Source organism: Aethalodelphis obliquidens, unplaced genomic scaffold, assembly GCF_003676395.1.
Source record: "Aethalodelphis obliquidens isolate GAN/ISIS:26980383/991018 unplaced genomic scaffold, ASM367639v1 scaffold2, whole genome shotgun sequence".
Taxonomy (NCBI): Eukaryota; Metazoa; Chordata; class Mammalia; order Artiodactyla; family Delphinidae; genus Aethalodelphis; species Aethalodelphis obliquidens.
In genome coordinates, this window is record NW_020837946.1 from 22,040,581 (window position 1) to 22,064,528 (window position 23,948).

The window sequence follows — 23,948 nt, forward strand, 5'->3', positions numbered from 1 at the left end:
CATGCAGGGTCTTCCCGGACCAGGGCTCAAACCCATGTCCCCTGCCTTGGCAGGCGGATTCTTAACCACTGCGCCAGCAGGGAAGCCCCCTAGTTTTTAAAACTATAAAAGTTGATTTCAAAAGCTGATGTTTTAGACTTCACAGTGTACAAAAATCTCAGAAGTTGACTCACCTTATTTGTATTATTATCATCAGAAGCAGAAACTAATACTGTAAATCATATTAGAATGTATGATATTGAAGAAAGGGAGGGAACGCAGTGGGAAAAATGTTAACTCTGAAGTTTGAATTGGTTGGTATTTGTCTCTTATTCTTTGTTTAGCTCATACATACAGTACGCAGGTTATCATGAAATTCACTCTCTTTCTTAAATAACCCTTTAAATTTTGAAAGCAGCTCTCCTAGTAAGAACAGCAGTTTAATTGGATTCATGTAGCCAGGGATAAAGTAAAATTAGAACTGGTTTATGCAGAGCAAGCAGGATGACTTGCTGTATAGTCAACCTGGTCTAACTAAGCAGGCGTACAAAGCATGTGTCCATGTATATTACAAATAAATATGCTAGTTAGACTACCTGCATTGTAGTCTTAAGTCTTCTACATGGATCAAAATTTCTAGTGTACTTAATTTAGCACTATCTTAGTTTGTGCAAATGAGAAGGAAGTTATGCATTCATCTGGAAAAGTCCTACTCATCCTTCAAGGATAAGTTTAAATGTCACTCTTAGAGTATCTCCTTTCTCACTGTTTCCAAGTCAGGATAATGACTTTGTATGCATGTAATATTTACCCATTCATTCATTCCATCCATCATCTGTGCTCTCATAATGCTAATCTGTTTATTTAAAAGATATAATCTCTAACCCCAAAATCTTTAATAATCAATCCAGTGGAGGAGATGGAAAAGCAGACCAATGATTATAACACAGTGAGATAAGTGTTGTGGTATGTGGATGGACAGGATTCTGTATATGGAGGTGGCATATCTGACTCAGATTGCAGAGCATGAAGGTGGAGAGAAGAAATTTCATGGAGGAGATACTCCTTACTCTGAGTCCTTGCAGGCTGTGTAGGATTAGGTTATAGTCCTACATTCCAGACATAGAGACATGCGTTGGTAAGAAGGCAGAGGTGTGAACCTGAAGGACAGATATAGGTTACCTGGAGTTATGTGTCCAGCTGGAGCACAAGATGCCTATGAGAGAGGCAGGAAAGGGGACCCAGCTCCCCAAGGCCTCTTTATATTTAGTCAAGCAGTTTGAATCTGATCCTGAAAATTGTGAATTTGAAGAAGGTGAATTCTGCATTTTAGGAAAAGATCTCTCTAGGAGAATTATGGAGGACAGATTGGAAGAAAGCCAAGTAGGTGATTTTTTGTAGTAACCTAAGCAAAAAGTGAGGCCCTGCACTATGTCAGTGGCAGAGAATAGAAGGAAAAGAATTTCAAGAGCATTGTAGGAGGTGGGTTGACACAACTTGGCAGCCAGTGAGGTGTGAGGCATAGGGAAGGGGAGTCTCCGATTATAGTGAGATTTCTGGCTTTTGGAATTTACTACTTAGCATTATAGCTCATTGTATATGTAGGGTCTATTTCCCTCACTAGAGTGTAAAATCTGATGAAATTATGCCTTCTGCATCTCTAAAGTCTCACATCTAGCACACAGTAGTATCTTAAGACTTGACTTATGAATTTGTGAACAAATGATGGTGTTTAAGTAGAGCCCTGGTGATGTAATCATATTACCTGGGCAATTCCTCATTGTAGTTCTCAACTTGCAAAGTAACTGAGCAGCACACAATATACATTGGGAAATGGAAACAATACATTCTCAGTCATTTACAATAATGGTATGGGAATGGAGCTAAGGATAACTTAAAACAGCATCCACATTTTGAGTGTACTGCTTCCCTTGTGGGTTACATTATGAAAAAGGTTCAAGAAGCCACAGAAGTGGAAATAAACTACAGTCCCGTCCCTTAGGTGGGAAATCTACTGTCATTTATAACAAGCATGGCTGCTATTTGCAATTGACAGAACCCGTCCATTCCAGGACTACAGGCTCCATAGGAACATGGTTAAGTCTGTCACTTTACTCTGTACTCTCAGCACCTGGCACAGTCTGACACATGGAAAATATTCAGCACATATCATTGAAAGAATGAGGACAGACTCCTAGAGTTTTGTAAGAAGAGATGCTTTTACTTCCCTGCTTCATCCTCCTGGCAATTGGTATCTTGATTGTGACAGTGAGTTAGGGCCCACCCTAACATTTTTATTCATGATATTTCTAAGAAGGTTTAGAGCCTCCAAAATGCCAAATGCCTGTCATTCATTGGTGACTTTTTTTCTTTTCTAGCCCCGAACATTCTACTCTTCCTGAACTTTAGTTTTCTCCTCCCTTCACCGTCTGTTTTCTCCTCTTTTATTTCCAGTCTCTCTGGTGGGAAGGATAACTTCCTGATTGGGGAAATACTCATAAAATGGATATTCTCTATATTAAGCAGAAATACAGATAGGACACTATTTATATTGTAATACCTTTACATTTTTAAATAGGTCTCGTTTCCTTTCAGTTACCTGCTAAGAGCCCAGGAGTGTTGCAGTTTTAGTATTTTTACACATACAATATTTTGAAGTTTACGCCATCATGTTACTTACAATTCTGATTCAGATGCATTAGGAACTGTAGGCACTAGGGAATTCAGTCACAGCTGGACGTGGAGTTAGTTATGGGTCATTGTTCAAGTTAAGGCCTGAGCCCTTACTATGTAGACCAGTGTCGTGATACATGAGACTGTGACAAACCTGTAATCTGGGCTTGACACATACTTTTGAAGAGATAATTATAATTCTCTGAATGTTTGTTGATTACTAATGATCTATGAAGTTTCTAAAAGTTTAATGCATGTATTGCTTTTAGAAGAAAGTAGTAAATAATGACAAATCGTAAATGACCATGACGTTGCTCCTCGGCGGATGTGCCTCACAGTGCAGGCCACATTATTAACCCTGAATTAAATTCTTATTTCAGAGGACCAGTTCTACTTCAGTAACATGGCTAGATTTCCAATTTCTCCTTCTATATCTTTTATCAAGCCAAGATTATACTCTATGGACTTTTATTGGTTTCTTGTTACATGTATGTCAAACTTGCAATTAAAAAATATATTTCAGTCTCTACTGAGTAAAGTCATTCACATTTACTACACCCTTAAAAGCTCAATTAAAAAAATTAATTGGGCTCCCAGTATTTATCTTTTTATTTAAGAAATCACCAAAATAAAAGTCACTGGCAGAGAGGTTGGGCTCTATTCATTAGAAGTTTAATCATATCTAGTATTTGGAAAATCAAAGGAAGGAACAAGTGACAAACATACAGTTACATCTGGTAAAATGATTGAGTTTATTACAGAATGGAAAATTTCTCATAGTAATAAGACTAGTAAGTAGAGTTTTAATACATATGAAACCATTTTAGATAGTTCAAAACCAGAAGTCAATTAGAATATTAAGTACAGTGGAAAGCAGACCAATGATTTTTACTATCTAAGATGATTGGTGTTTAATTGCTACTGCCTACATGTAGTTAATATAAATCTCTCATCCAAGACACATCACTGTACCTTTCCCATTTGACATAGGCAAAGAAATATTCCTGAACATTTTCCTGTATTATAATTCATTTCTGTCAAAATGCAACTTCTGATTAGAAACTCAGCTGCAATGAATGACACATATTTGCTTCTTTAGATGTTTCTCCAAATTATTTCACATCTTAAAAAGAGTAGCTCTAGGGTTGCTTCCAAGCACAACAGAACTGACTTCCCCAGAGGCATAATTTTTTATCCCAGGAAGTATGACTTGGGGATATATCCTCAGAACACACAAAGCATAGTGAACCGCAAGGAGGAATATACTTGCGTAGGAAAGTAGTTGATTTTCATTTTTCTCCTTTTTCTCTAAGTATGGGATTTTAGGCCCTTTTAAGCACTCCATAGAACAAAAGTTTCCCTCAGTAAGTAAGAGGATAGAAGATAATGTCAATAACAGTACAGACACTTTTGAAAAACAAGATATATACCAATCCATATTTTTAAATATATGTGATTCTCATGCACAGTTTTAAAAAGTCTTTTTTTGGTTAATTAATTTTTTAAAACTTGTGATAAAATACACGTAACATAAAATTTACCACCTTAACTATTTTTAACTGTGCAGTTCAATTGTGTTAAATACACACAGATTGTAGAACTCTTAATCTTGCAAAACTGAAATCCTCTACCCGTGAAACACCTATTTCTCATTGCCCTCTCCCCCTAGCCCCAGGCACCTGCATTTCTACTTTCTGTTGCTATTAATTTGACTATGCTTGGTACTTCATATAAGTGGAATCATACAGTATTTGTCTTTTTATGACTGGCTTATATCACTTAACATAATGCCCTCTAGGCTCATCCACCTCATAATATGTGAGAGAATCTCCTTACTTTTTAAGGCTAAATAATATTCCATTTTATGTGTTTACCACATTGTGTTTATCCATTCATCTGTCAATGGACATGGGGTGCTTCTACCTCTTGGCTATCGTGAATAATGCTGCTGTGAACATGGGTCTACAAATATCTGTTCAAACCCTAGCTTTCAATAAATACTTTTGAGTATATACCCAGAAGTGGAATTGCTGAGTCATATGTTAATTCTATTTCAAATTTTCTTGAAGACTCACCATACTATTTTTTACAGTAGCTACATCATTTTATATTCCCACCAAGAGTGCACAAGGGTTCTAATTTCTCCATATTCTAGCCAACACTTGTTATTTTCAGGTTTTATTTATTTATTTGTTCATTTGTTTGTATGTTTGTTTGTTTTGATAGTAGGCATCCTGGTGGGTGTGAAGAAAACATTTTTTGAAGTTTCAAACCAAATCTGCTTTGCTATCTGCCCTTACACATGATTTAAAAAATAAACTAAAATATAAAATTAGTTTAAGTATTTGTGATTTAAATGAGATAAAACTAAACTACATCTTTTCAACCTGTGAATCTACAAGATATGACTACATTTGAGAAAGAGGTCTAACAGGTCCAAAAGTTTTATAAAATTCTTAAGAGAACAGTAAACTCAAATGATAGAAAATAGTGCTTTGTGGTAAAACTGTTGCCAAATGCCAACTCACTAAACACATAAGCAAAATGTTTTTAGGAAGTAAATCAATTTTGGTTGCTTATTATCAACTAATAAACATTTAGAATAACATAACTAATGTTTCCCATCTCTCCCCCTCTTGAAAGCTGTCTCAACTTGGAAACTTGACCAAACTTCTTTGTGAACCTGAAACTTTCAGTTCACTAGAGAAAATGTGCCAGCTGTCTAGTATGGACTTTGGGAACCTGTGTGAAGAGAGTGCGTTTCATGTGCAACTCCTCAAAGCAGCAGAATTTAGCACCGAGATAGCCACCAGCTTACTGTATCATGACAATATTCTATCTGAAAAACTGAGGGATTTGCTTTCTGGGGATCCAAGCAAAATTAATTTAGATATGGATCGGTAAGTTTTTCCATTGTCTTCTTCCGTGGTGAAATCCCTTCTCAAATAATTATTGATATGCCTAGTTCAATTTCTTCTCCTCTTCTGCTTTGTTCCAGGTTTCTAGAACAGGCATTACAAATGAATTACTTGGAAAATATCACACGGTTAATGCCGAAGATTCAAGCCGTGCTGCATGTCAATAACAGTGCAGACACCTTGGAAAAACCAGGTGTTTCCCCATCCATATTTTAAATGCTGTCTTATTAAAAATGCATGTGATTCTAACGCTGCAGTTTAGAAAAGGCTTTTTTGAAGTTCCTAACCAAACCTACTTTGTATCTGCCCTTATACATGAGACATCTGAAGCTTTCAAATATGGTTACTTGTCTAAAATAAACAACACAGCAGGCCAGCAGAGAATGAAACAGCGAAATCTGGTTTCACAGAAAAATGTCTTCAAAAATTTAACTAGTTAGACTATTCACCTTTTATTTCTCTGATATATTAAAGTGCATTAGTCTTTTGCAAGAGCAAGGATGAAATTTATTTACTTCTGTGAGAATAATCTGATTTTAAAAATAAAGATGCACTGCTGTCTACAGAAATATCGATTCAGAGCCTCATATTAGTATTCTGAGCATGACACATCATGCAGTACATGTATTCTTTGCGTAATACCTCAATACTGAAAAGAAAGACATTCAGAATTTGGGACAACAGGCAGCCACAAAATTGGAAGGGCACTAAGTCCAAAAATAAAGAAGGTATATTTGCATGAGAGATACTTCATAAAGAAACTCAAAGGCATTTGCAAAATAGAGATCACAATCTGCTAAAATAAGGTCAAAATATTTTTTGCTATTCATTGAATGACCCAGATATGAAATAATTGTAATAACTGTCCTAAAAGAGTTTGGAATTAAACACATTCTATTTAAAAATTGAAGTAATGATTGTGAAAACCCTTTATAAGCTGTAAGGTGCTGGGCAAAGTTAAGGAAAAAGTGCTCTGTGGCATTACGTTTCAGATTTAGCAAACCTTGTCCTAAGCTGATGATATTATATGATCCAAGGTTAAAAAGCATTTTGAATTTGTGTGATGTTTTAAATCAAATGTAGAAATGTATATTTAGCACATTGTGTGATCAAAGTCTGCGAGGAAACCGTATTTTCTTTGAATCAACCTTTCGTTGTAGACATTTAAGGAAAATTTATAATCCAGAGCAATCTGTTACCTTAGGTTAATAATATCATAATAGGAATAAGTCTAAATCAGATAGAAATAGAACCTAAAGATGCAAAGTTTGCCAAAACTGAGAGACATCTGTTCCTGACACAAGGCATATATGTTGACTATATGTTTTATCTAGAAGGTTTCTCTATGTTAGAACGAACGACTAGAAAGAATTACATTGCAACCCACATGTGAGTTTTGTTTTGTTTTGTTTCAGGTCAGTTAATAGAAATGTTTAAAAATATTGAAGAGCTGAAAGAAGAACTGAGGAGAACAACAGGAATGTCCAATAGGAGTATCGACAATTTGCTGGCCATTCCCACCCCTGACAACAGAGCTGAGGTGGGGTGGAACGTATTTGTATTTACATCCAGTTTTTTAAAAGTTTAAATAGCATTTAGTATTTGTTGAGCACTTACCAGTAAAACACTGAGAAGCTGCATGCAAATATGGTGAATTTTCCATGCAAATGATAAAATTAGAGGCCTAATTCTTAAGTGAAAATATAAGAAAAATCCTGAAGCGAGAACATTATCATTGTCTGTTCCTTTCCTTCTACTTTTCCTATCCCTTCCTTTGCCTCCTTTGTCCTCTCCTTTTCTTTACCCCAGATGCTTTTCTTAGATAAGTGATGCCATCAGTAATTCTTTATATTCATTATCACATTCACATTATCTGAGGTAAATTTTCACATTCTATTATGATGATATCAAAGTCGAGTTTCAGTAATCTAATTGGGGGGAAAAAAGACCATTTACAATTTGTTGAAACTAAAATTAAAAGGAATACTTCTTTTTATTTTTTAAAAGCCCCAAGACAAGACAGACTATATAAAATAGATATGGTCAAGGGAACTCTGGGTAAGTTTGGAGGTATAGTAAACATTTTTTGCTGTGAAAATGAGTAATGTTATTTCCTCATAGGCTGATAATAGGGTTTTCCACTTGAAATGTTTTATCTTTTACCCCTTTTCCAAGTTCATTGTCTGGAAGTGTCACAGAAATTTTCTAAAAGTATTTCAGCACTTAAGAGCTCATCCATTCAAAACTTACGTGTGACAGAGTGTGTCATTTCTAAACACAACCCAGTTATTCTCCAATATGAGATAAAGTTTTTTAAAAGCCTTTAAGGCTGACTTTGGAATATTTATGTTTGTGTCATTTTAATTGGTTCTCCCAAACAAAAATTAAAATTGCTTTACCTTCACGTTTCTTCCTCTTCTTATAGCAATTAATATTTCTTTCTTTTTCTTTTTTTTTTTTAATTTATTTTTGGCTGCGTTGGGTCTTCGTTGCTGCTCACGGGCTTTCTGTAGTTGTGGAGAGTGGGGGCTACTCTTTGTTGCCCAGTGCATTGGGTCTTCGTTGCTGCTCACAGGCTTTCTATAGTTGTGGCGAGCGGGGGCTACTCTTCGTTGCCTGGTGCGCGGGCTTCTCATTGCAGTGGCTTCTCTTGTTGCGGAGCACGGGCTCTAGGTGTGCGGGCTTCAGTAGTTGTAGCACGTGGGCTCAGTAGTTGTGGCTCATGGGCTCTGGAGCTCAGGCTCAGTAGTTGTGGCACACGGGCTTAGTTGCTCCATGGCATGTGGGATCTTCCCGGACCAGGGCTCAAACTCTTGTCCCCTGCATTGGCAGGTGCAGTTCTTAACTCTGCCACAAGGGAAGCCCAGCAATTAATATTTCTTTAGTAATTCTTTCCCCTGTGGTTTCACCTTTCACTTATATGATCCTAAGATCAGCTATCACATTTTTGGCCTCTGAAGAGCAGGTTCATTTTAGTAAGTAAAAGCAGGTAAATAGAGAGCATACATTCTTATTACTTTAAAAAGAAAAGAGAGAAAAGTTTCTATAATCTTGAATTTCATAAACTTTTTCTTTATTTCAACTCAGTGGCAATAGAGTTGCCATCTTACTTCCCATAGTCACACATCACTTTTCACACAAGCATTACTCTCCAGGATGGTTGATTCATATTATTGTGTGATTCTGGGCTTTTTGTCTTCACCTTTCATCTCTGGACCCCAGAGTTTATTGTACAAGATTATAACTTCAAATGATTATATAAATGAAATGCAATTTAAATAAAGTAAGAGTAAAATTTTAAAGAGAGCAGAAGTCTTTTTTTTTTAAAGTTTATCAATTTTTTAAAAAAATTATTTATTTTATTTATTTTTGGCCGTGTTGGGTCTTTGTTGCTGCACACGGGCTTTCTCTCACTGTGGTGAGCGTGGGCTACTCTTCGTTGCAGTGCGTGGGCTTCTCATTGTGGTGGCTTCTCTTGTTGCAAAGCACGGGCTCTAGGCGCGCGGGCTTCAGTAGTTGTGGCTCACAGGCTCTAGACCACAGGCTCAGTAGTTGTGGTGCATGGGCTTCATTGTTCTGTGGCATGTGGGATCTTTCCCAGACCAGGGCTCAAACCTGTGTCCCCTGCATTGACAGGCGGATTCTTACCCACTGCGCCACCAGGGAATTCCCGAGAGAGCAAAAGTCTTAAACTAGTAATTTTCCTAAACAATCCAAACCAATTTTCTTTCTTGGTGTCATCATTCACCCAGTCGTTCAAGCAAGAAATATGGGAATCATTATGGATTTTTTTCTGTCTCTTTTCCCATCTTACTTCTTAAGCTTTCCAGTGAACTATGGACTTTTTCTAGGTGTATTGATAGTAATTAGTGCTTTAAACCAAAAAATTTTATGATTTTGAGTATAATTTATGTTATTTTTAAATGAAGTCTAAAAGTATAAGAAAACCTCTCAAAATGGACAGGTGGATTCAGAGGATTCACAGCTAACATATTTTTCTTCCTCCAACTTGTAGATTATTTCTAGTGTGTTCTGGTGGCATTCCTGTGACGCTAATGTGACCAGTCCCAAATTGGAAGATGCAATGAAGGAATTCTGCAACATACCTCTTCCAGAGAGATCCCGTCTGTCTTACCTCATTGGACTCACTCTTCTGCACTACTTAGACATTTACAACTTCACATACAAGGCAAGTTGCTATTGATGAAATATTTTAATATTTATAGTATAATATAAAAAATTGATTATACCTGTATGCTCCCTGATACTATAAGGAATGTGATCCATTTATAGAGCTTTTGGAATTATAGCTTTATTTTAGAGCTAAGTGGGACCTTAGCGATCATATATTGTAAATTTGCATATTTAATAGATGAGGAAATTAATATTATGACCTTATTAACTCTCAATTTGTATATCCAAGACCAGGAATTAAATTTAATATACACTATACTAGAGTATGAAATACAAATGTTATAATAACTTTTTAAAAAAGTGAATGCACATTAATTTTGCGGGATAAAAATAAAGATTAGAACAAAGTTTTTCATTTTCAAGTAAAAGAATCAAGGTTTTTTTGGGTATTTAAAAAAGTACTTTTTGTGTTTTCTTCATCAGGTTTTGATAGAGGCTACCATTATTTATCCAGTACAACAAAACAGTGGTCATTATTAGAGCTGCAAAGTCAGCAGTAACTCCAGCTTGCAATAACTAGATGCTTTATAAGTACTTAGTGAATAAAAAACTGAAACAAAAATATAAACATAGGAAAATTAAACACCTATATCCACCCAGATCTCTACTAGGTCAAAATTATTTACATGTTATTGAAAACACTGAAAAAAAAGTGTTTTTCTCTTTAAAGTAAGAAAAACCAGAAGCAACACGGCTGACTTAGGTTGTTGATGCATTTCAGCAAAGGGGATGAAGGCATTTTAGGACTAGTTACAAATAATCCTGTTCAAAGTCATCATTATCCGACCCTTATATTCTGCAGTGGCCCCCTAACTGGCCTCCCTTGCCTCCACACTTGTCCCCACCACTCCCTGAGCAGCAAGAGTGATCCCTTTAAAACTTAAATTGTATTATGTCATTCCTCTGCTCAACACCTTCCCCAGTGGCTCCTCATTTTATTCCAGCAAACCCTCAAATCCTGCCGGGGCCCCAGGGCCTGCACAACCTCTCCTTATTTCTAAAATCCCATTTCCTACGTGGCTACTCCTTGGGCCCACGGCTGCTGCATGGGACCACTCCAGGCCATGCCCTTCATCTGATTTGCTGCACTATGTGTCTTTACTCAATATTGACCTTCTTAATAAGATACTCTGACAATCCTACTTAAAATGCAACCAACTTTCATCTATAGCCCTCTCAAACCTCCTTTCGATGCTCTGTTTGTTTTCTGTTACACTTCCAGCATACTATGTATTTTATTTAGTATTCACTTTTGTTGTTTATTTTCTGTCTACCTTTATTTGGTGTAAGCTCCACAAGGGCCTTTTTGTTCACTGAAACATTTCAAATGCCAAGAACAGTGCCTGGCCCATAGAAGAACTTAGCAAATAACCATTAACTAAATGAATATTTATTTTACATAACTTAAAATGCATATGAATTGATATTATTAATTTTTTTATCTAAAATTTTAATCCTTATCTTACAATGTCTCTGCAGAGCATATATCAAACCAACTATTTCTTGTTGAGTATAGTAAATAAGTATGTGCATTTTACAAGCAGAAGACCATTCCTAATTCTTTTAGGTATTGCAAGTAAAAATAATAAAAATTTCTCATCATTAGTTTATTTCAAATCAGTGTCAGAATTCCTAGAATTTTGGCAGAACTGGAAGAAAAATTAAAATGTTGAATCTGATTTAGAAAAATCTGATTGCAATTAATAGCTGTGTTATTGAGACAGCTCTGTCTTTGTGATATTTCTCCAAATGAATCTTGTCCTCATATAGTGGTCTTTGACCCCCCTTGGACACACCAAGAGCTTTCCCTCTTCATGAACCTCACAAATCTTTCCCCCTCTGTCTATTACCTTCCTCTCCCTATTCCTCCTATGGTTTGTTCTTTCTCCCCTTTGGGGTGTCATCTTGGAAAGACTTCTTTTGATTTCTTAGCTAAACTCCCTACCTCCTCATATTCCCCAGCTTTTTGTTCATTGATTTGTTTCATATCTGTTTCTCCTATTATTACAAAACTCCCTGAGTGGAAGGACGATGCCAGTTTGTGTACCACTGTACCCATCACCTCGTACCCATCACCTCACCCAGTGCTGGGAACATAATAGGCACTCAGTTAACGTTTGTTGAATAATTGAGTGAATGAGAGAATAAAATTAAAATTTTAATTTAAAAAATATTTTCAGTGTTTCTTCCTGCAACAGAAATACGTTAGGGGATTATGATTAAACCTGATAGACCACATGAGCTTTTTGACAGAGCTTTTCTGATTTTAAGGAGCACATTATATGATTTTTGAATAATGGCGTACATGAAGAATTACGTAATTGACATTTGCCTTTCTGACTTTTAAAATCATTTATTTTTGGCAAAGTTATTGAGGTATTATTTTTATGTTATAAAATTCACTCATTTTAAGTGTACAATTTAATGGGTTTTTTAGTAAGTTATAGAACTGTGCAACCGTTACCACAATCTGATTTTGTAACATTTCTGTCAACCCAAAAAGAAGCCTTGTGTCCATTTACAGTCAATTTTCATTCTGACCTCTAGCACAGGCACCCTCTAATCTATTCTGTCTCTATGGATTTGCCTTTTTAGACATTTTATTTAAATTGAATCGTACAATATGTGGTCTTCGTGTGTAGTTTTTCACTTAGTATAATGTTTTGAGTTTCATACATGTTGTAATGTGTCAGTAAGTAATTTCTTTCTTTTACCAAATAATATTCCAGTTTAAGGATATAAATTTTGTTTATCCATTCATTTGGATTGTTTCCACTTGTTGGCTATTGTGAGTAATGCTGCTATAGACGTTCCCATACAAATCTTTGTGTAGACATGTTTTTTCATTTCTCTTGGGTAAGTGCCTAGGAATCCAATTTCTGGTTGTATGGTAAATTTATGTTTAACTATTTAATAAACTTCCAAAATGTTTTCCAAAGTGACTGTACCTTTTAATATTTTCACCAACAGTGTGTGAGGGTTCCAGTTTCTCCACAAAAATAATTTCTTTTTTTGTTGTTGCTGTTCCTGTCAGGTGTTTTTCCCTAGGGAAAATCAAAAGCCAGTAGAAAAGATGATAGAACTCTTCATAAGGCTAAAGGAGATTCTCAATCAGATGGCTTCTGTCACACGACCGCTGCTAGACAAAATGAGATCCCTGAAACAAATGCACCTGTCCAGAAGTTTTCCATTAACACAGGTAGAAAAGTCACCCAGTAATATTCCTGCTGGAAAATTCCTTTTGTCATCTTAACTTTTATTTGAGATTAGTTATAATACATTCAGCTACAAATATAGTACATTGACAAAAATCACTTACAGAAAAACTCTTCTACTCTGGCAAAAGTTTTTGCCACTTAAATTGGAGAAGTTTAGTGTCGTACATGTACATTTGGGATACATGTTTTAAAGGAATTGTGGAATTATAAGGATCGTCTAAGCATTATCAGGTTTTCTTCTATATTGTTTTCAATAGCATTGATAGCTCATATAATGTTAATAAATCATGTATTTTTATCTCACAGGCAATGTACAGAAACAACCGGCTAAACACTCCACAAGGATCATTTAGTACCATTTCCCAAGCACTGTGCTCCCAAGGAATTACCACTGAATATTTAGTTGCCATGCTGCCCTCTTCTCAGAGGCAGGGAGGCAACCACACCAAGGATTTTTTGACTTATAAATTAAGTAAAGAGCAAATTGCTGCAAAATATGGAATTCCCTTACATGCCAGTGAGTACACTTCAAAATCAGTGTGGGAATGTCGCCTCCTGACAACATGGTCTGCTAAATCTTGGCCTTTTTTTTTTCAATTGGCTGTATTCCCTGTATTGTACAATATATCCTTATAGCTTCTTTTATACGTAATAGTTTGTGCCTCTTAGTCCCCTATCCCATCTTGCCCCTCCCTCCTTCCCTTTCCCCACTGGTAACCACTAGTTTGTTCTATCTGTGAGTCTGTTTCTTTTTTGTTATACTCACTAGTTTGTTGTATTTTTTAGATTCCACATAAAAGTAATATACAGTATGTGTCTTTGTCTGACTTATTTCACTTAGCATCAGTGCCCTCCAAGTCCATCCACGTTGTTGCAAATGGCAAAATTTCATTCTTTTTTATGACTAATATTCCATTTTATATATATATATATATATATATATACACACACACACCACATCTTATTTATCCATTCATCTGTTGTTAGACACTTAGGCTGCTTCCATATCTTGGCAAATGTAAATAATGCTGCTATGAAGATTGAGGTACATGAGTCTTTTCTAATTAGCATTTTTGGTTTCTTTGGGTATATACCCGAGTGGAAGTGCATATGGTAGTTTTATTTTTAGTTTTTTTGAGAAAAACTCTGTACTGTTTTCCACAGTGGCTGCACCAATTTACATTCCCACCAACAGAGCACGAGGGTTCCCTTTTCTCCACATCCTCACCGATATCTGTTATTTTTGTTCTTTTTGATGATGGCCATTCTGACAGACGTGAGGTAATATCTCATTGGGTTTTGATTTGCATTTGCCTGATGATTAGCCATGTTGAGCATCTTTTCATGTGCCTGTTGGCCATCTGCATTTCCTCTTTGGAAAAATGACTATTCAGGTCTTCTCCCCATTTTTTAATCGGGTGTTTTTTTTAATGCTGAGCTGTAATCTTAGCTTTTTGTAATAAATGAGACATTAATTTTCCCCAAGAAAGCACTCATACAGCACTTAACCACACATCAAGCATGTTCTGCATGTCAACTCATTCACTCTTCACTTACCTATGAGGTAGGTGCTACTATAGCTGCATCTTAGTAAGGGAAATGAGGCACAAAGCGATCAAGTAACCTGGACACCACTGTCCAACATGAAAGTATCAAAGCTGTGATTTGAACCCAGGCAGTCTGCTGCAAAGTCTAGCCTCTTAACCACTACACCTTGCCAGTAAATGATAAAATGATGTGCCTTAAATCTGCTCAGGTCAATATTTTTTCTTAACTTTTTAGAATTAGAAATTTGTATCACACACAGAAGAGCTTCATGAATGCAGCAGAACTATAAATGTTCAGTGGCACATCAAAGCTGTTTACTTGATCTGTGAGTTTTGAGATGTAAAATATGATTGGCTGAGCTTTACCAAACAATATAGGGATGTTTAATATAGCAATTGGATTGATGCATTTATGCATCTTTTTATTCATTCAAGAAACATTTATTGGACAGCTCTTATGTATCTAGTACAATAGCAAACTTTTGCATATTTTTAAAAATTAAGGGCTGGTGAGGAATATCTGTTGGAAGACATTCTGAAATATGCTTTTCAACCTTTCTAACTCCTCTTGGCAAAATGCCATCACTTACTATTCACTTGCTTATCGGATTAAACTGTTACACCTAAAAAAGATTTGTTACTATGCTTTCTTACTTTGATACCAGATGCGTCACATTTGTTAATAACAAAGGAAGTATAAGGCATGTATTTTGGGGTGCTATAACAATAATATTTGTCAGTTTACCATGAATAGATTTTAAATGCATGTATTAAATGGTTTTATTACACTTTTTCTTTCCAGCACCATTTTGCTTTTCTCTTTATAAAGACATCATTAATATGCCTGCCGGACCTGTGATTTGGGCTTTCTTGAAACCCATGTTGTTGGGAAGGATTTTGTACGCACCATATACCCCCATCACAAAGGCAATAATGGAAAAGGTTTGACCATTATCACTCGAAGTTTCTATCTTGAGTATTAAGATGATTTTTAAAGTAGTCAGCTTCCAAATTTAGTCTAGCTGGCTCAGACTTCTTTATAGCCTACATACTATTACCTTTGGCTTTCTGAAACTCTTAACAATTCTCAACTTCTGCCTGTATATGTGTAAACAATGTAGATTGGGTGGTAGCTCCTTGAAGAGGAATGAACTTTGTTAACACTTGAGAATGAAGTTAGTTGGAGCAAGAGCTCAGATTTTTCAATTTATCTCCAAAAGCAGAAAATTTTTCTACAACTAGCATCTAAGTTTCAAAGTATGTAAAAATAATGGCACTAGAAAAAACAATATTGGGCACTATATAACTAGTTTGAACAAAAACAATTGATAAATTATAGATTATTGGCTTCATATTTGGTTGTACAACTTAATATCTTATATAGAGGATAGGTGTTGAGAAAGACATTATTAATAGTAACTATACTTATCACCTACCTAATATAACCATAATAGCATTTCTCTCTCACTTTTAAAGTTGGCTTTAGTGATTTGAATTATAAACTTGATGCTTTTAAAATGATAGAGTGAAAGTTAAAAAAAAAACAAAACTCTTTTTTACCATTACTTGGTCATTAAACTATAGTTTATATAAATATAAATTAGTTTTAGGTTTATATAAAAATAAACATGAAGTCATCACTGATTTCTAGAATGATCTTTGTTTTCACTGTTTGTGTTTTAACACCTTATTTGCTTTATTGACTACACACTTTTACATAATTTTGCATAAATGAAGTCATTAAATGCTTATTTTCTAAGTGCAGTCTTTTTTTTTTCTTTTCTTTTTGCTTTGACTCTCACCTATTTTTCTCCCTGCTTGATCCTACTCTTCCTTTCATGTAAACTAATGAATGTTAGCATTCAAGGATGTGGCTTTCTATAATTTATGTGCATTCCTCTAATCCATTATATATTATTATACTGTATGCACATTCATATGCAGAATGGTCATTGTTTGCATTATTAAAATGAGGTTTCATTATAACACTTTTCTGCATATTACTTTAGTCACACAGCAATACCTTGTGGAAATTCTTCCTATTCAATAGATTTAGTTTATTCATTCTTTTTGAAGATTGTAAATTTTTTTATACTATGGAACTTACTCAGCCAATCCTCAATTGTTGGACATTCTTTTTGTTTCTAGTGTTTGCTTTTGTTTTTTTGCTCATGTAAGCAATGTGGCAACAACTACTTTTGTGCCTATGACTTTACACAGTGGTATTTTTATTTCACAGAGGTGAATGTTCAAGATTGAGGGATTGAAGGATATTATATTCTGTTTTAATGACTATTGTCAGATTGCTTTCCCAAAAAAACTATATACATCCACCAGCAATTCATGAAAGTATTCTTCTTATATCCTTGAACTAGAATGTTTCTTTAGTAGTAAACTCTACCATTGGTAAAAATGGGTAACTTGTGAGAATTCCAGAAGACATGCTTTTTGGCTGTAAATTTTCTGTGGACATGAAGTAAACCCTAGATTTTCCAGAATTTTTATAAGTGATCTCGATCCTATAAAAGCTGCCACTTAAAAACTTTTGACCATATGGGAAATTTCTGACAATGTTCTACTAACTCTACTTTTTAGAACTGTTTCTTGAAATTATGTAACAAAACAACCATAAGATACCTTTTTGAAATATAGGAAAAATACTAACGGACCAGATTTGTTTCTTTTTCTTCAAGTCTAATGTAACTCTGAGGCAGCTGGCAGAATTAAAAGAAAAATCTCAAGAGTGGGTGGATAAGTCACCATTTTTCATGAATTCCTTCCACCTGTTAAACCAGACGATTCCAATTCTCCAGGTAGGAGATGGTTCTGTTATTCACTTTTGTACGAATTGTAATTCTTTGAGATTTTAATCACCATCATTATGTGAATGGGCAGATAGTAACTTAGAATCCATATTCAACAGATTAAAATTGCCTCTGCTCCAGAGAGCAGATCTGAGACAGGATAACAGATCTGTCACTTACGTTTGTAACCATCCTCACCTCTTATACCACAGTTTCTCTGTATGTAATTCAGAGATGAATCATTTTACAAGTTGATCCTGAGGCATAACTAGTGATGTAAATCTATTTTCCAAAATTAAATGCAATAAAAACTACTTAAAAAATGCTTATTTTATTTCTCTAGGTTATGTTTTGCTATTTTAACTGAACCAAAATTCCTAAAATACTAATATTCTGAAGAAGAATGTTAAATCTAGGGAGTTCTTTCGTCGAAACATTTGACACTCTATTTTAGGTTAAAGATTTGACAGTGCAACTCAAATCCAATACACACTACTTGAAAAGTATAATCTTCAATTCCCATAAAAGATGCAGGGTTTTCTGAAAAGGATGCAAGTAGTGTGGGGAAATGTTCCAATCACAAAGAGAGCTATTGGCAGCTAAACATCAAGCAGCAGAGTTAGACCCATTATCAATAGGAGAAGAGAAAATTTTCAGGAATGGTGCCAACTTAGGAACTTCAAGAGAGTATGGCTTGTGTATTCAAAGACTTGAGAGAGGCCCTTGGAAAATTGATGGAGCCCTAGAAGATTTTTGCAGCAACAAAAGTGCCCTTCTTTATAATCATGCTCAAAAAGTTAAACAGAACAAAGAATTTGTGTCATACAACTTTGTTAGAAAAGTTATACACAAAAGATGCTTTACTCAGTCTTTGTTTTGACTATCAATTAATGCATAGTTACAATTACAACCTGAATTTTGTTATAAATGATAAAATTAATTTCTAAAATAGATATTTAACACAATTAATACAAAATAAACTTTTCATCAAAGATCTTCCCCACAACTTACTATTAAATTTAGTTCTAATATTAAGCATGTCCATTTATTTTAATATTCTACTCTTCTCTGATCTTGAGCACATTACTATCTTGATTAAATCTCAGTCCCCCCCCACCCCAGTTTTACTGAGAAATAATTAACATATACCACTGTATAAGTTTAAGGTATATAGCATGATGGTTTGATATATACATATTATGAAATGATGACCATAGTAGGTTTAGTTAACATCCATCATCTCATATAGATAACAAAAAAAAAGGAAAAAAAATTTTCTTGTGATGAAAACTCTCAGGCCGTACTCTCTTAACAGCTTTCCTATATGTCATACAGCAGTGTTAACTATAGTTATCATGTTGTAGATTACATCCCTAGTACATATTAATCTTGTAACTGGAAGTTTCTACCTTTTGACCACCTTTATCCAATTCCCCATCTCCCCACCCCCTACCTCTGGTAATCACAAATGGATATTTTAAGTGGCCTTTTTTAGTGAATCTCAGATAACAAAGGCTACATGGACGGTACCTTTGACACATGTGTTTTCCTCAGTGGAAAATTGCTCTTTTCTCCTAAAACTTTTTTTCTGTGAACAGATAAATATCCTACACATATTATTTCATTAAGGAAAGTTTTGTTGGCTAAAGCAGTGAATTAAGAAAGAACATTATCTGTGCATAGCAGTTCCAAAGTACAGTAATTTGCTAAGAAGAAATGCTATGACCATGTCCATAAAGGGATCATCATCTAATGGGAGTATCTTTATTTTGTTCTAGACCAAAATAAGTTCTTGTTCTCAATTATTGAGAAAACTTATTTCTGAAAATGTGTACAGAATTTGAAACTTCAAGCTTTTAGCACATGACCTGGCTTTGCCATTGTGAACTCTTAGGCAAATGACTTAAAATACTTGCTACAGTTTATGAAACTCTAAAATGGGTCCATTGATAATCACTTCACAGACTTGTGAAGATCATATTGTGGAAGCATTTGAAAATAATACATATTATAGGCAGGATTGATTATAACAGGAGTGATAAGAGAATGGAAATAGAGTTAGATGGATCATCTCTGAATTGCAACTAACACAGTGCTTTCCTTACTAGTAACGTTCTGATTCAGATTTTCTATAATGTGCAAATTAATTCCTGGTAAATAGTTAGATTTTAAAGAACTTGGGTTATCATAGTGTATAGCTGCATAATAGCCATCTGTCTTCATGCTACCAACTACTCTTAGACTCCTCAGCAACTATAGATTTAGCAAATTAATTCTATTATATATATGCTCTATTAATACATATTATTCTTAATCATTTATCTCCATGATAACAAAACAAGATATTGGTAGAAGGACAGAATAATAAGTAGTACTGAACTGTCCTCTAAAGGGAGAACAACTTAAGCCTGGGTCACAAAAAAACTAGGCCATGAATTTACACACAAGATGAATAAACATTTCTTTAATCAAGGTGAAGTCTCTCTCTTCAACTTTCCTTTCGACCCTTATTAATTGTGCATCCTTAGGGAAATTTACATAGCTTCTTGGGCCCTAGCCTTGTCTTCTATTAGCTGGGGATAATAATAGTACTTACCTCTAGGTATTATTGAAAACTAAGTGAGAAAATCAAGGTAAGGTAAACTCTATTAGACAGTGCCCAGCACTTAGTAAAATCTCAATAAGTATTACCTAGTAGACAACTACAGTGGTAGAATTTATGTCTCCTAATTTGCAAGATAGCTACAAAAGCCTTTATATTTTTAAAGCACTTTTTTTTAAAATTTTCAGTCTTTCCATGAGTTACTCCATGTAAAGTTTTATCATCAGTTTATTTTTCCATGTTCACATAGCTGCACTTATTACAGTATAAAACAATACCATAATAATTTACATTTGACTAATCTGATTAGATACCACTTTACAGAAAAGTAACCTGAAGCTGGAAGAGGCTGAGTGCTTGCTGAAAACCTCTGAGCTAGGAAGTAGTAGGACTAGAATACTAATCAGTTGGGAGCCTTTGCAAAATGGTGCATTGAAAATGCCCAGTAGTGGTACCTCATTTCACTGTGGTGTTATTAGAGAGACAACGATTAAACATGTTTCCTTTTTGTACTGAAACTGATTCCCTATATTATTAGAATACTCTAAGAAACCCCTTTGTGCAAGTTTTTGTAAAATTCTCCGTGGGACTTGACGCTGTTGAACTCTTGAAACAGATGGATGAACTCGGTGAGTCCAGAAAAACTTTTATTTACTTGTCATGTCAGAAATGTGAAAAGCATTGTGCCATATAAGATCTTCTTTTCCTTTTCTTCTGTATTTGCTTTCTATCTAGTTATCCTAAGAAAAGTAAAATCCTGGATATATCTATCCATCTTCTTCCTAGTTAGTTGTACAGTTACAAGTAGTAATGATTATTTTGATACCTAGTGCCTGTAGTTAGTTTCAATAATTATAATGCAATATATTCCGTGTAAATGCAGCTTGTCCTTCAATCACAGGTAGGTTGCTACAGGAGGACACTTTTTTGGGGTAACTTGATGAAAAGCAAGTCTTTAAGGACAAAAGAAGATGAAATGGTTTATTTCTGGCTACATTTATAATTTTATCTCCACTGGCCTTAGTATCACTTTGACTAACTCAGAATGTAACCAAAAGAAGTTATAGAGTTAGCAAAAACAAAACAAAAGCAATGCAGAGACTCAAACGAAAATAAACCTAAATCACTATTCAAGGTCGGCTTCTCCTCTCATGATCATTTAAAAGGAACAGGCAGAAGAGGATCAAAGAAAGCTGTCTGAACTTATGCATTCCCTCTGCCACATCCCCACCTTCAACATGCAAGGGATGCAAGATGTCTAATTCAGTCTGTATCTGATTCCCTGTTGCTATGCAACCATGGGTAAGAGGAAGGGATTGAAAGCATCAGAATTTGACCGCAGTAGAGCAAATGCCCCTCCTCCTCCCCAGTGCTACTGGGACTTATGTGATTTAGGTTGTAAACCAGTGGGGAGGAATTATGCCTACATTTATATTCTGTATAATTTTATGTACTTTATGATAGTCAACCCTGTTTGATTAAAGAAAGATGTTAGTGATTTATTCTCTAAAATTATCATTTGGGTAAGGAAACATTTGATCAAAATATCAGGGATAAACTACAAATTTCCTATATAGATTTTTTTTTCTAACTTTCGATATAGGAGATGAGTTTTAGAATTTAAAAGAAGGTTAAAATGACTACAGCAGTGAGACTTACTGTTTGTGTAATTGTATATTTAACTTAGTATCAAAGAGGTTTTATAGTTTGGATTTGGGGAGCACTGACTCTTCATAGCTCTATCTACCAGCATTTCTGAAGAATCCTTTGCTGTTATGTTGATTTCCAGTGGCCGCTGGAGGCCACTGTTCAACCACAATTTTACCCCTCCCCCACCAATGTCTATATGAAGCAAAACATTTCATTTTAAATTCTAATGAGAGGTGCATTTAAGAAGTTGCCCTCTGTGAGAAATTTAGTCTTCTGTTGGATGATGGTAGAGACATGTTTGGGTTCAGTGAAGAGGGATTTATGATATCACAGCCTTCTCAGTATTCATGGTGATCAAGTCAGTGAAAATTTAATTGGCCAAGTGATTTATTAACTTGCAATTTTATATTTACCCTTTGTCTCAGTTGATTTCCTCATAAGGAATCATGAAATTGAAGAGCAATTAAATCCTCTTTCTTCCAGAGTACTTACCTGAAAAAATATCTTGATCATTTTATCTAGATTAATACAGTTACGAATAGAGATAGCTCACATAAGGTTTTAAGTCAAACAGTATTAGAAAGTTGTAACTGTGTGGCATAGATTGTCACCTGAGAAATGATTCTGTATCACAACTGACTGAATGATGTCATTTATTTGTTCTACACACTCTGCATAGACTTTCCTTGCTTAAATTCTTACATCTACATTCCCTTAACAAAGCAAGAATTTCTGTTTATTCAAATGCTTCACCTCTAGTTTATAGTTTTCTTCCTAACTAATGCAGATAGATTTTTAAAAATTATTCACCTTTAGTCTTTGGTTAATTAAATTGTAGCAGAATATACTTCTGAATTACTTTGTACCGTTCTTTGTACTTGGGTTTACTGTGTCTGTAACTAGTTCAACATTCTCCTCAGTGAACATTTGCACGACTGGCTACATTTTCCCAGATATAGAGTACTAGATATTTTTAGAGTAAATTCTACAAGTTCTTATTATTTATAATCTAGTTTAAGGTTTACTACTTACCAAAAAAATCAGTATTTTGTCCTGTTACTACTAGAAACAACATTATAACACAACATTATAATATGCTTTATGTCTGTTTTTTTCTCTTTAGATATTCTAAGGCTAAAATTAGAGAACGGCATTGACCTCATTGATCATCTTACCACACTGTCTTCCCTGACAGTAAATATTTCCTCCTGTATATTATATGACCGTATTCAGGCAGCAGAAAGCATAGATGAAATGGAAGGAGAGGCTAAAAGACTCCACAAAAGCAATGAACTCTTTGGAAGTAAGTGTTATTCTACTAGAATTTGAGCTTCTCTCTGTACTAAAATTGGCCAAATTCTTCCCTCACTTCTTTCATCCAGAACTCAAAACAGTAGTTGGGGGTGGAGGGAGGACACTGTCCCCTCTGATGTCCTTAGAAATGAGAACCTTTCATGTAGGCAACCAACCGTATTGATTGAGGAGCCTTCAATATGTGTAATTTTGTTGGTATGGTTAAAATTAAAACTGTAAAGGATTACATAGTTACAGGATGAAGTTGAGTCCATCCTCATAATCAGTCAGGGTTATTCTTATTCATTTGTGTGTGTGTGTGTATGTATGTGTGTGTGTGTGTGGTTAATTTCAGTAAGTGGCTTAGAGTGATATATTTAATCTGGCCACTTAGTTTGTGATTATCTTCTCAAACTCCTGCTTTGAGTCTCTGAGGTTGTCACTTTCAGTTAGCCATCTTTTCTGTAAATTAGAAGTCTGACCTTACTGTCACATTACTAAGTCAGTTGCCTGTTTGGCTGCCCCCTATGTGTACCCTCCAAACAATGAATAATGTCAACCATAAAATAACCTTCTGATGTTGTTGCCATTTTATTTTTAGGTGTTATTTTTAAGCTTCCTTCTGATAGCAGCCAGCACAGACGCTATGACTCTGAAAACGTCTCTCTTCCTCCTGTTGTAAAATATACCATCCGCATGAGTCTCAAGACCTCACAGACCACAAGAAGCATAAGAACCAAGATATGGGCCCCAGGGCCACACAATTCTCCGTCAAACAACCAGATCTATGGCAGGGCTTTTATTTACTTACAGGATAGTATTGAAAGAGCAGTCGTTGAATTGCAGACTGGAAGGAACTCCCAGGAAATAGCAGTCCAGGTCCAAGCAATTCCTTATCCCTGCTACATGAAAGACAAGTAAGTCCATGCACTTCCAGGCATTTTAAATAATCAACCCCTTTTTTTAGAATTCATTCACATGTGTCACATGAAAGGAATAACGTTCACCAAACCTTTGTCAAATGCTTGTTTCAAGGGAAAGATCCACAGTATAGGGCACAGCTCACTAGA

At 35.2% G+C, this 23,948-nt stretch overlaps 1 protein-coding gene across 3 annotated transcripts in view; it reads left to right on the forward strand.

Moving 5' to 3' along the window:
• The window catches only part of ABCA12 (ATP binding cassette subfamily A member 12), a 180,790-nt gene that overhangs the window by 89,555 nt on the left and 67,287 nt on the right, over positions 1-23,948 (forward strand). For all 3 annotated transcript variants that reach the window (XM_027122124.1, XM_027122141.1, XM_027122131.1), the window contains 11 exons: positions 5,296-5,552; positions 5,651-5,763; positions 6,986-7,110; positions 9,586-9,759; positions 12,799-12,963; positions 13,289-13,499; positions 15,332-15,471; positions 17,223-17,342; positions 20,474-20,564; positions 22,709-22,888; positions 23,480-23,795. In XM_027122124.1, the coding sequence (XP_026977925.1) occupies positions 5,296-5,552; positions 5,651-5,763; positions 6,986-7,110; positions 9,586-9,759; positions 12,799-12,963; positions 13,289-13,499; positions 15,332-15,471; positions 17,223-17,342; positions 20,474-20,564; positions 22,709-22,888; positions 23,480-23,795 (1,892 nt within the window). The remainder of the gene's footprint in view (positions 1-5,295; positions 5,553-5,650; positions 5,764-6,985; positions 7,111-9,585; positions 9,760-12,798; positions 12,964-13,288; positions 13,500-15,331; positions 15,472-17,222; positions 17,343-20,473; positions 20,565-22,708; positions 22,889-23,479; positions 23,796-23,948) is intronic.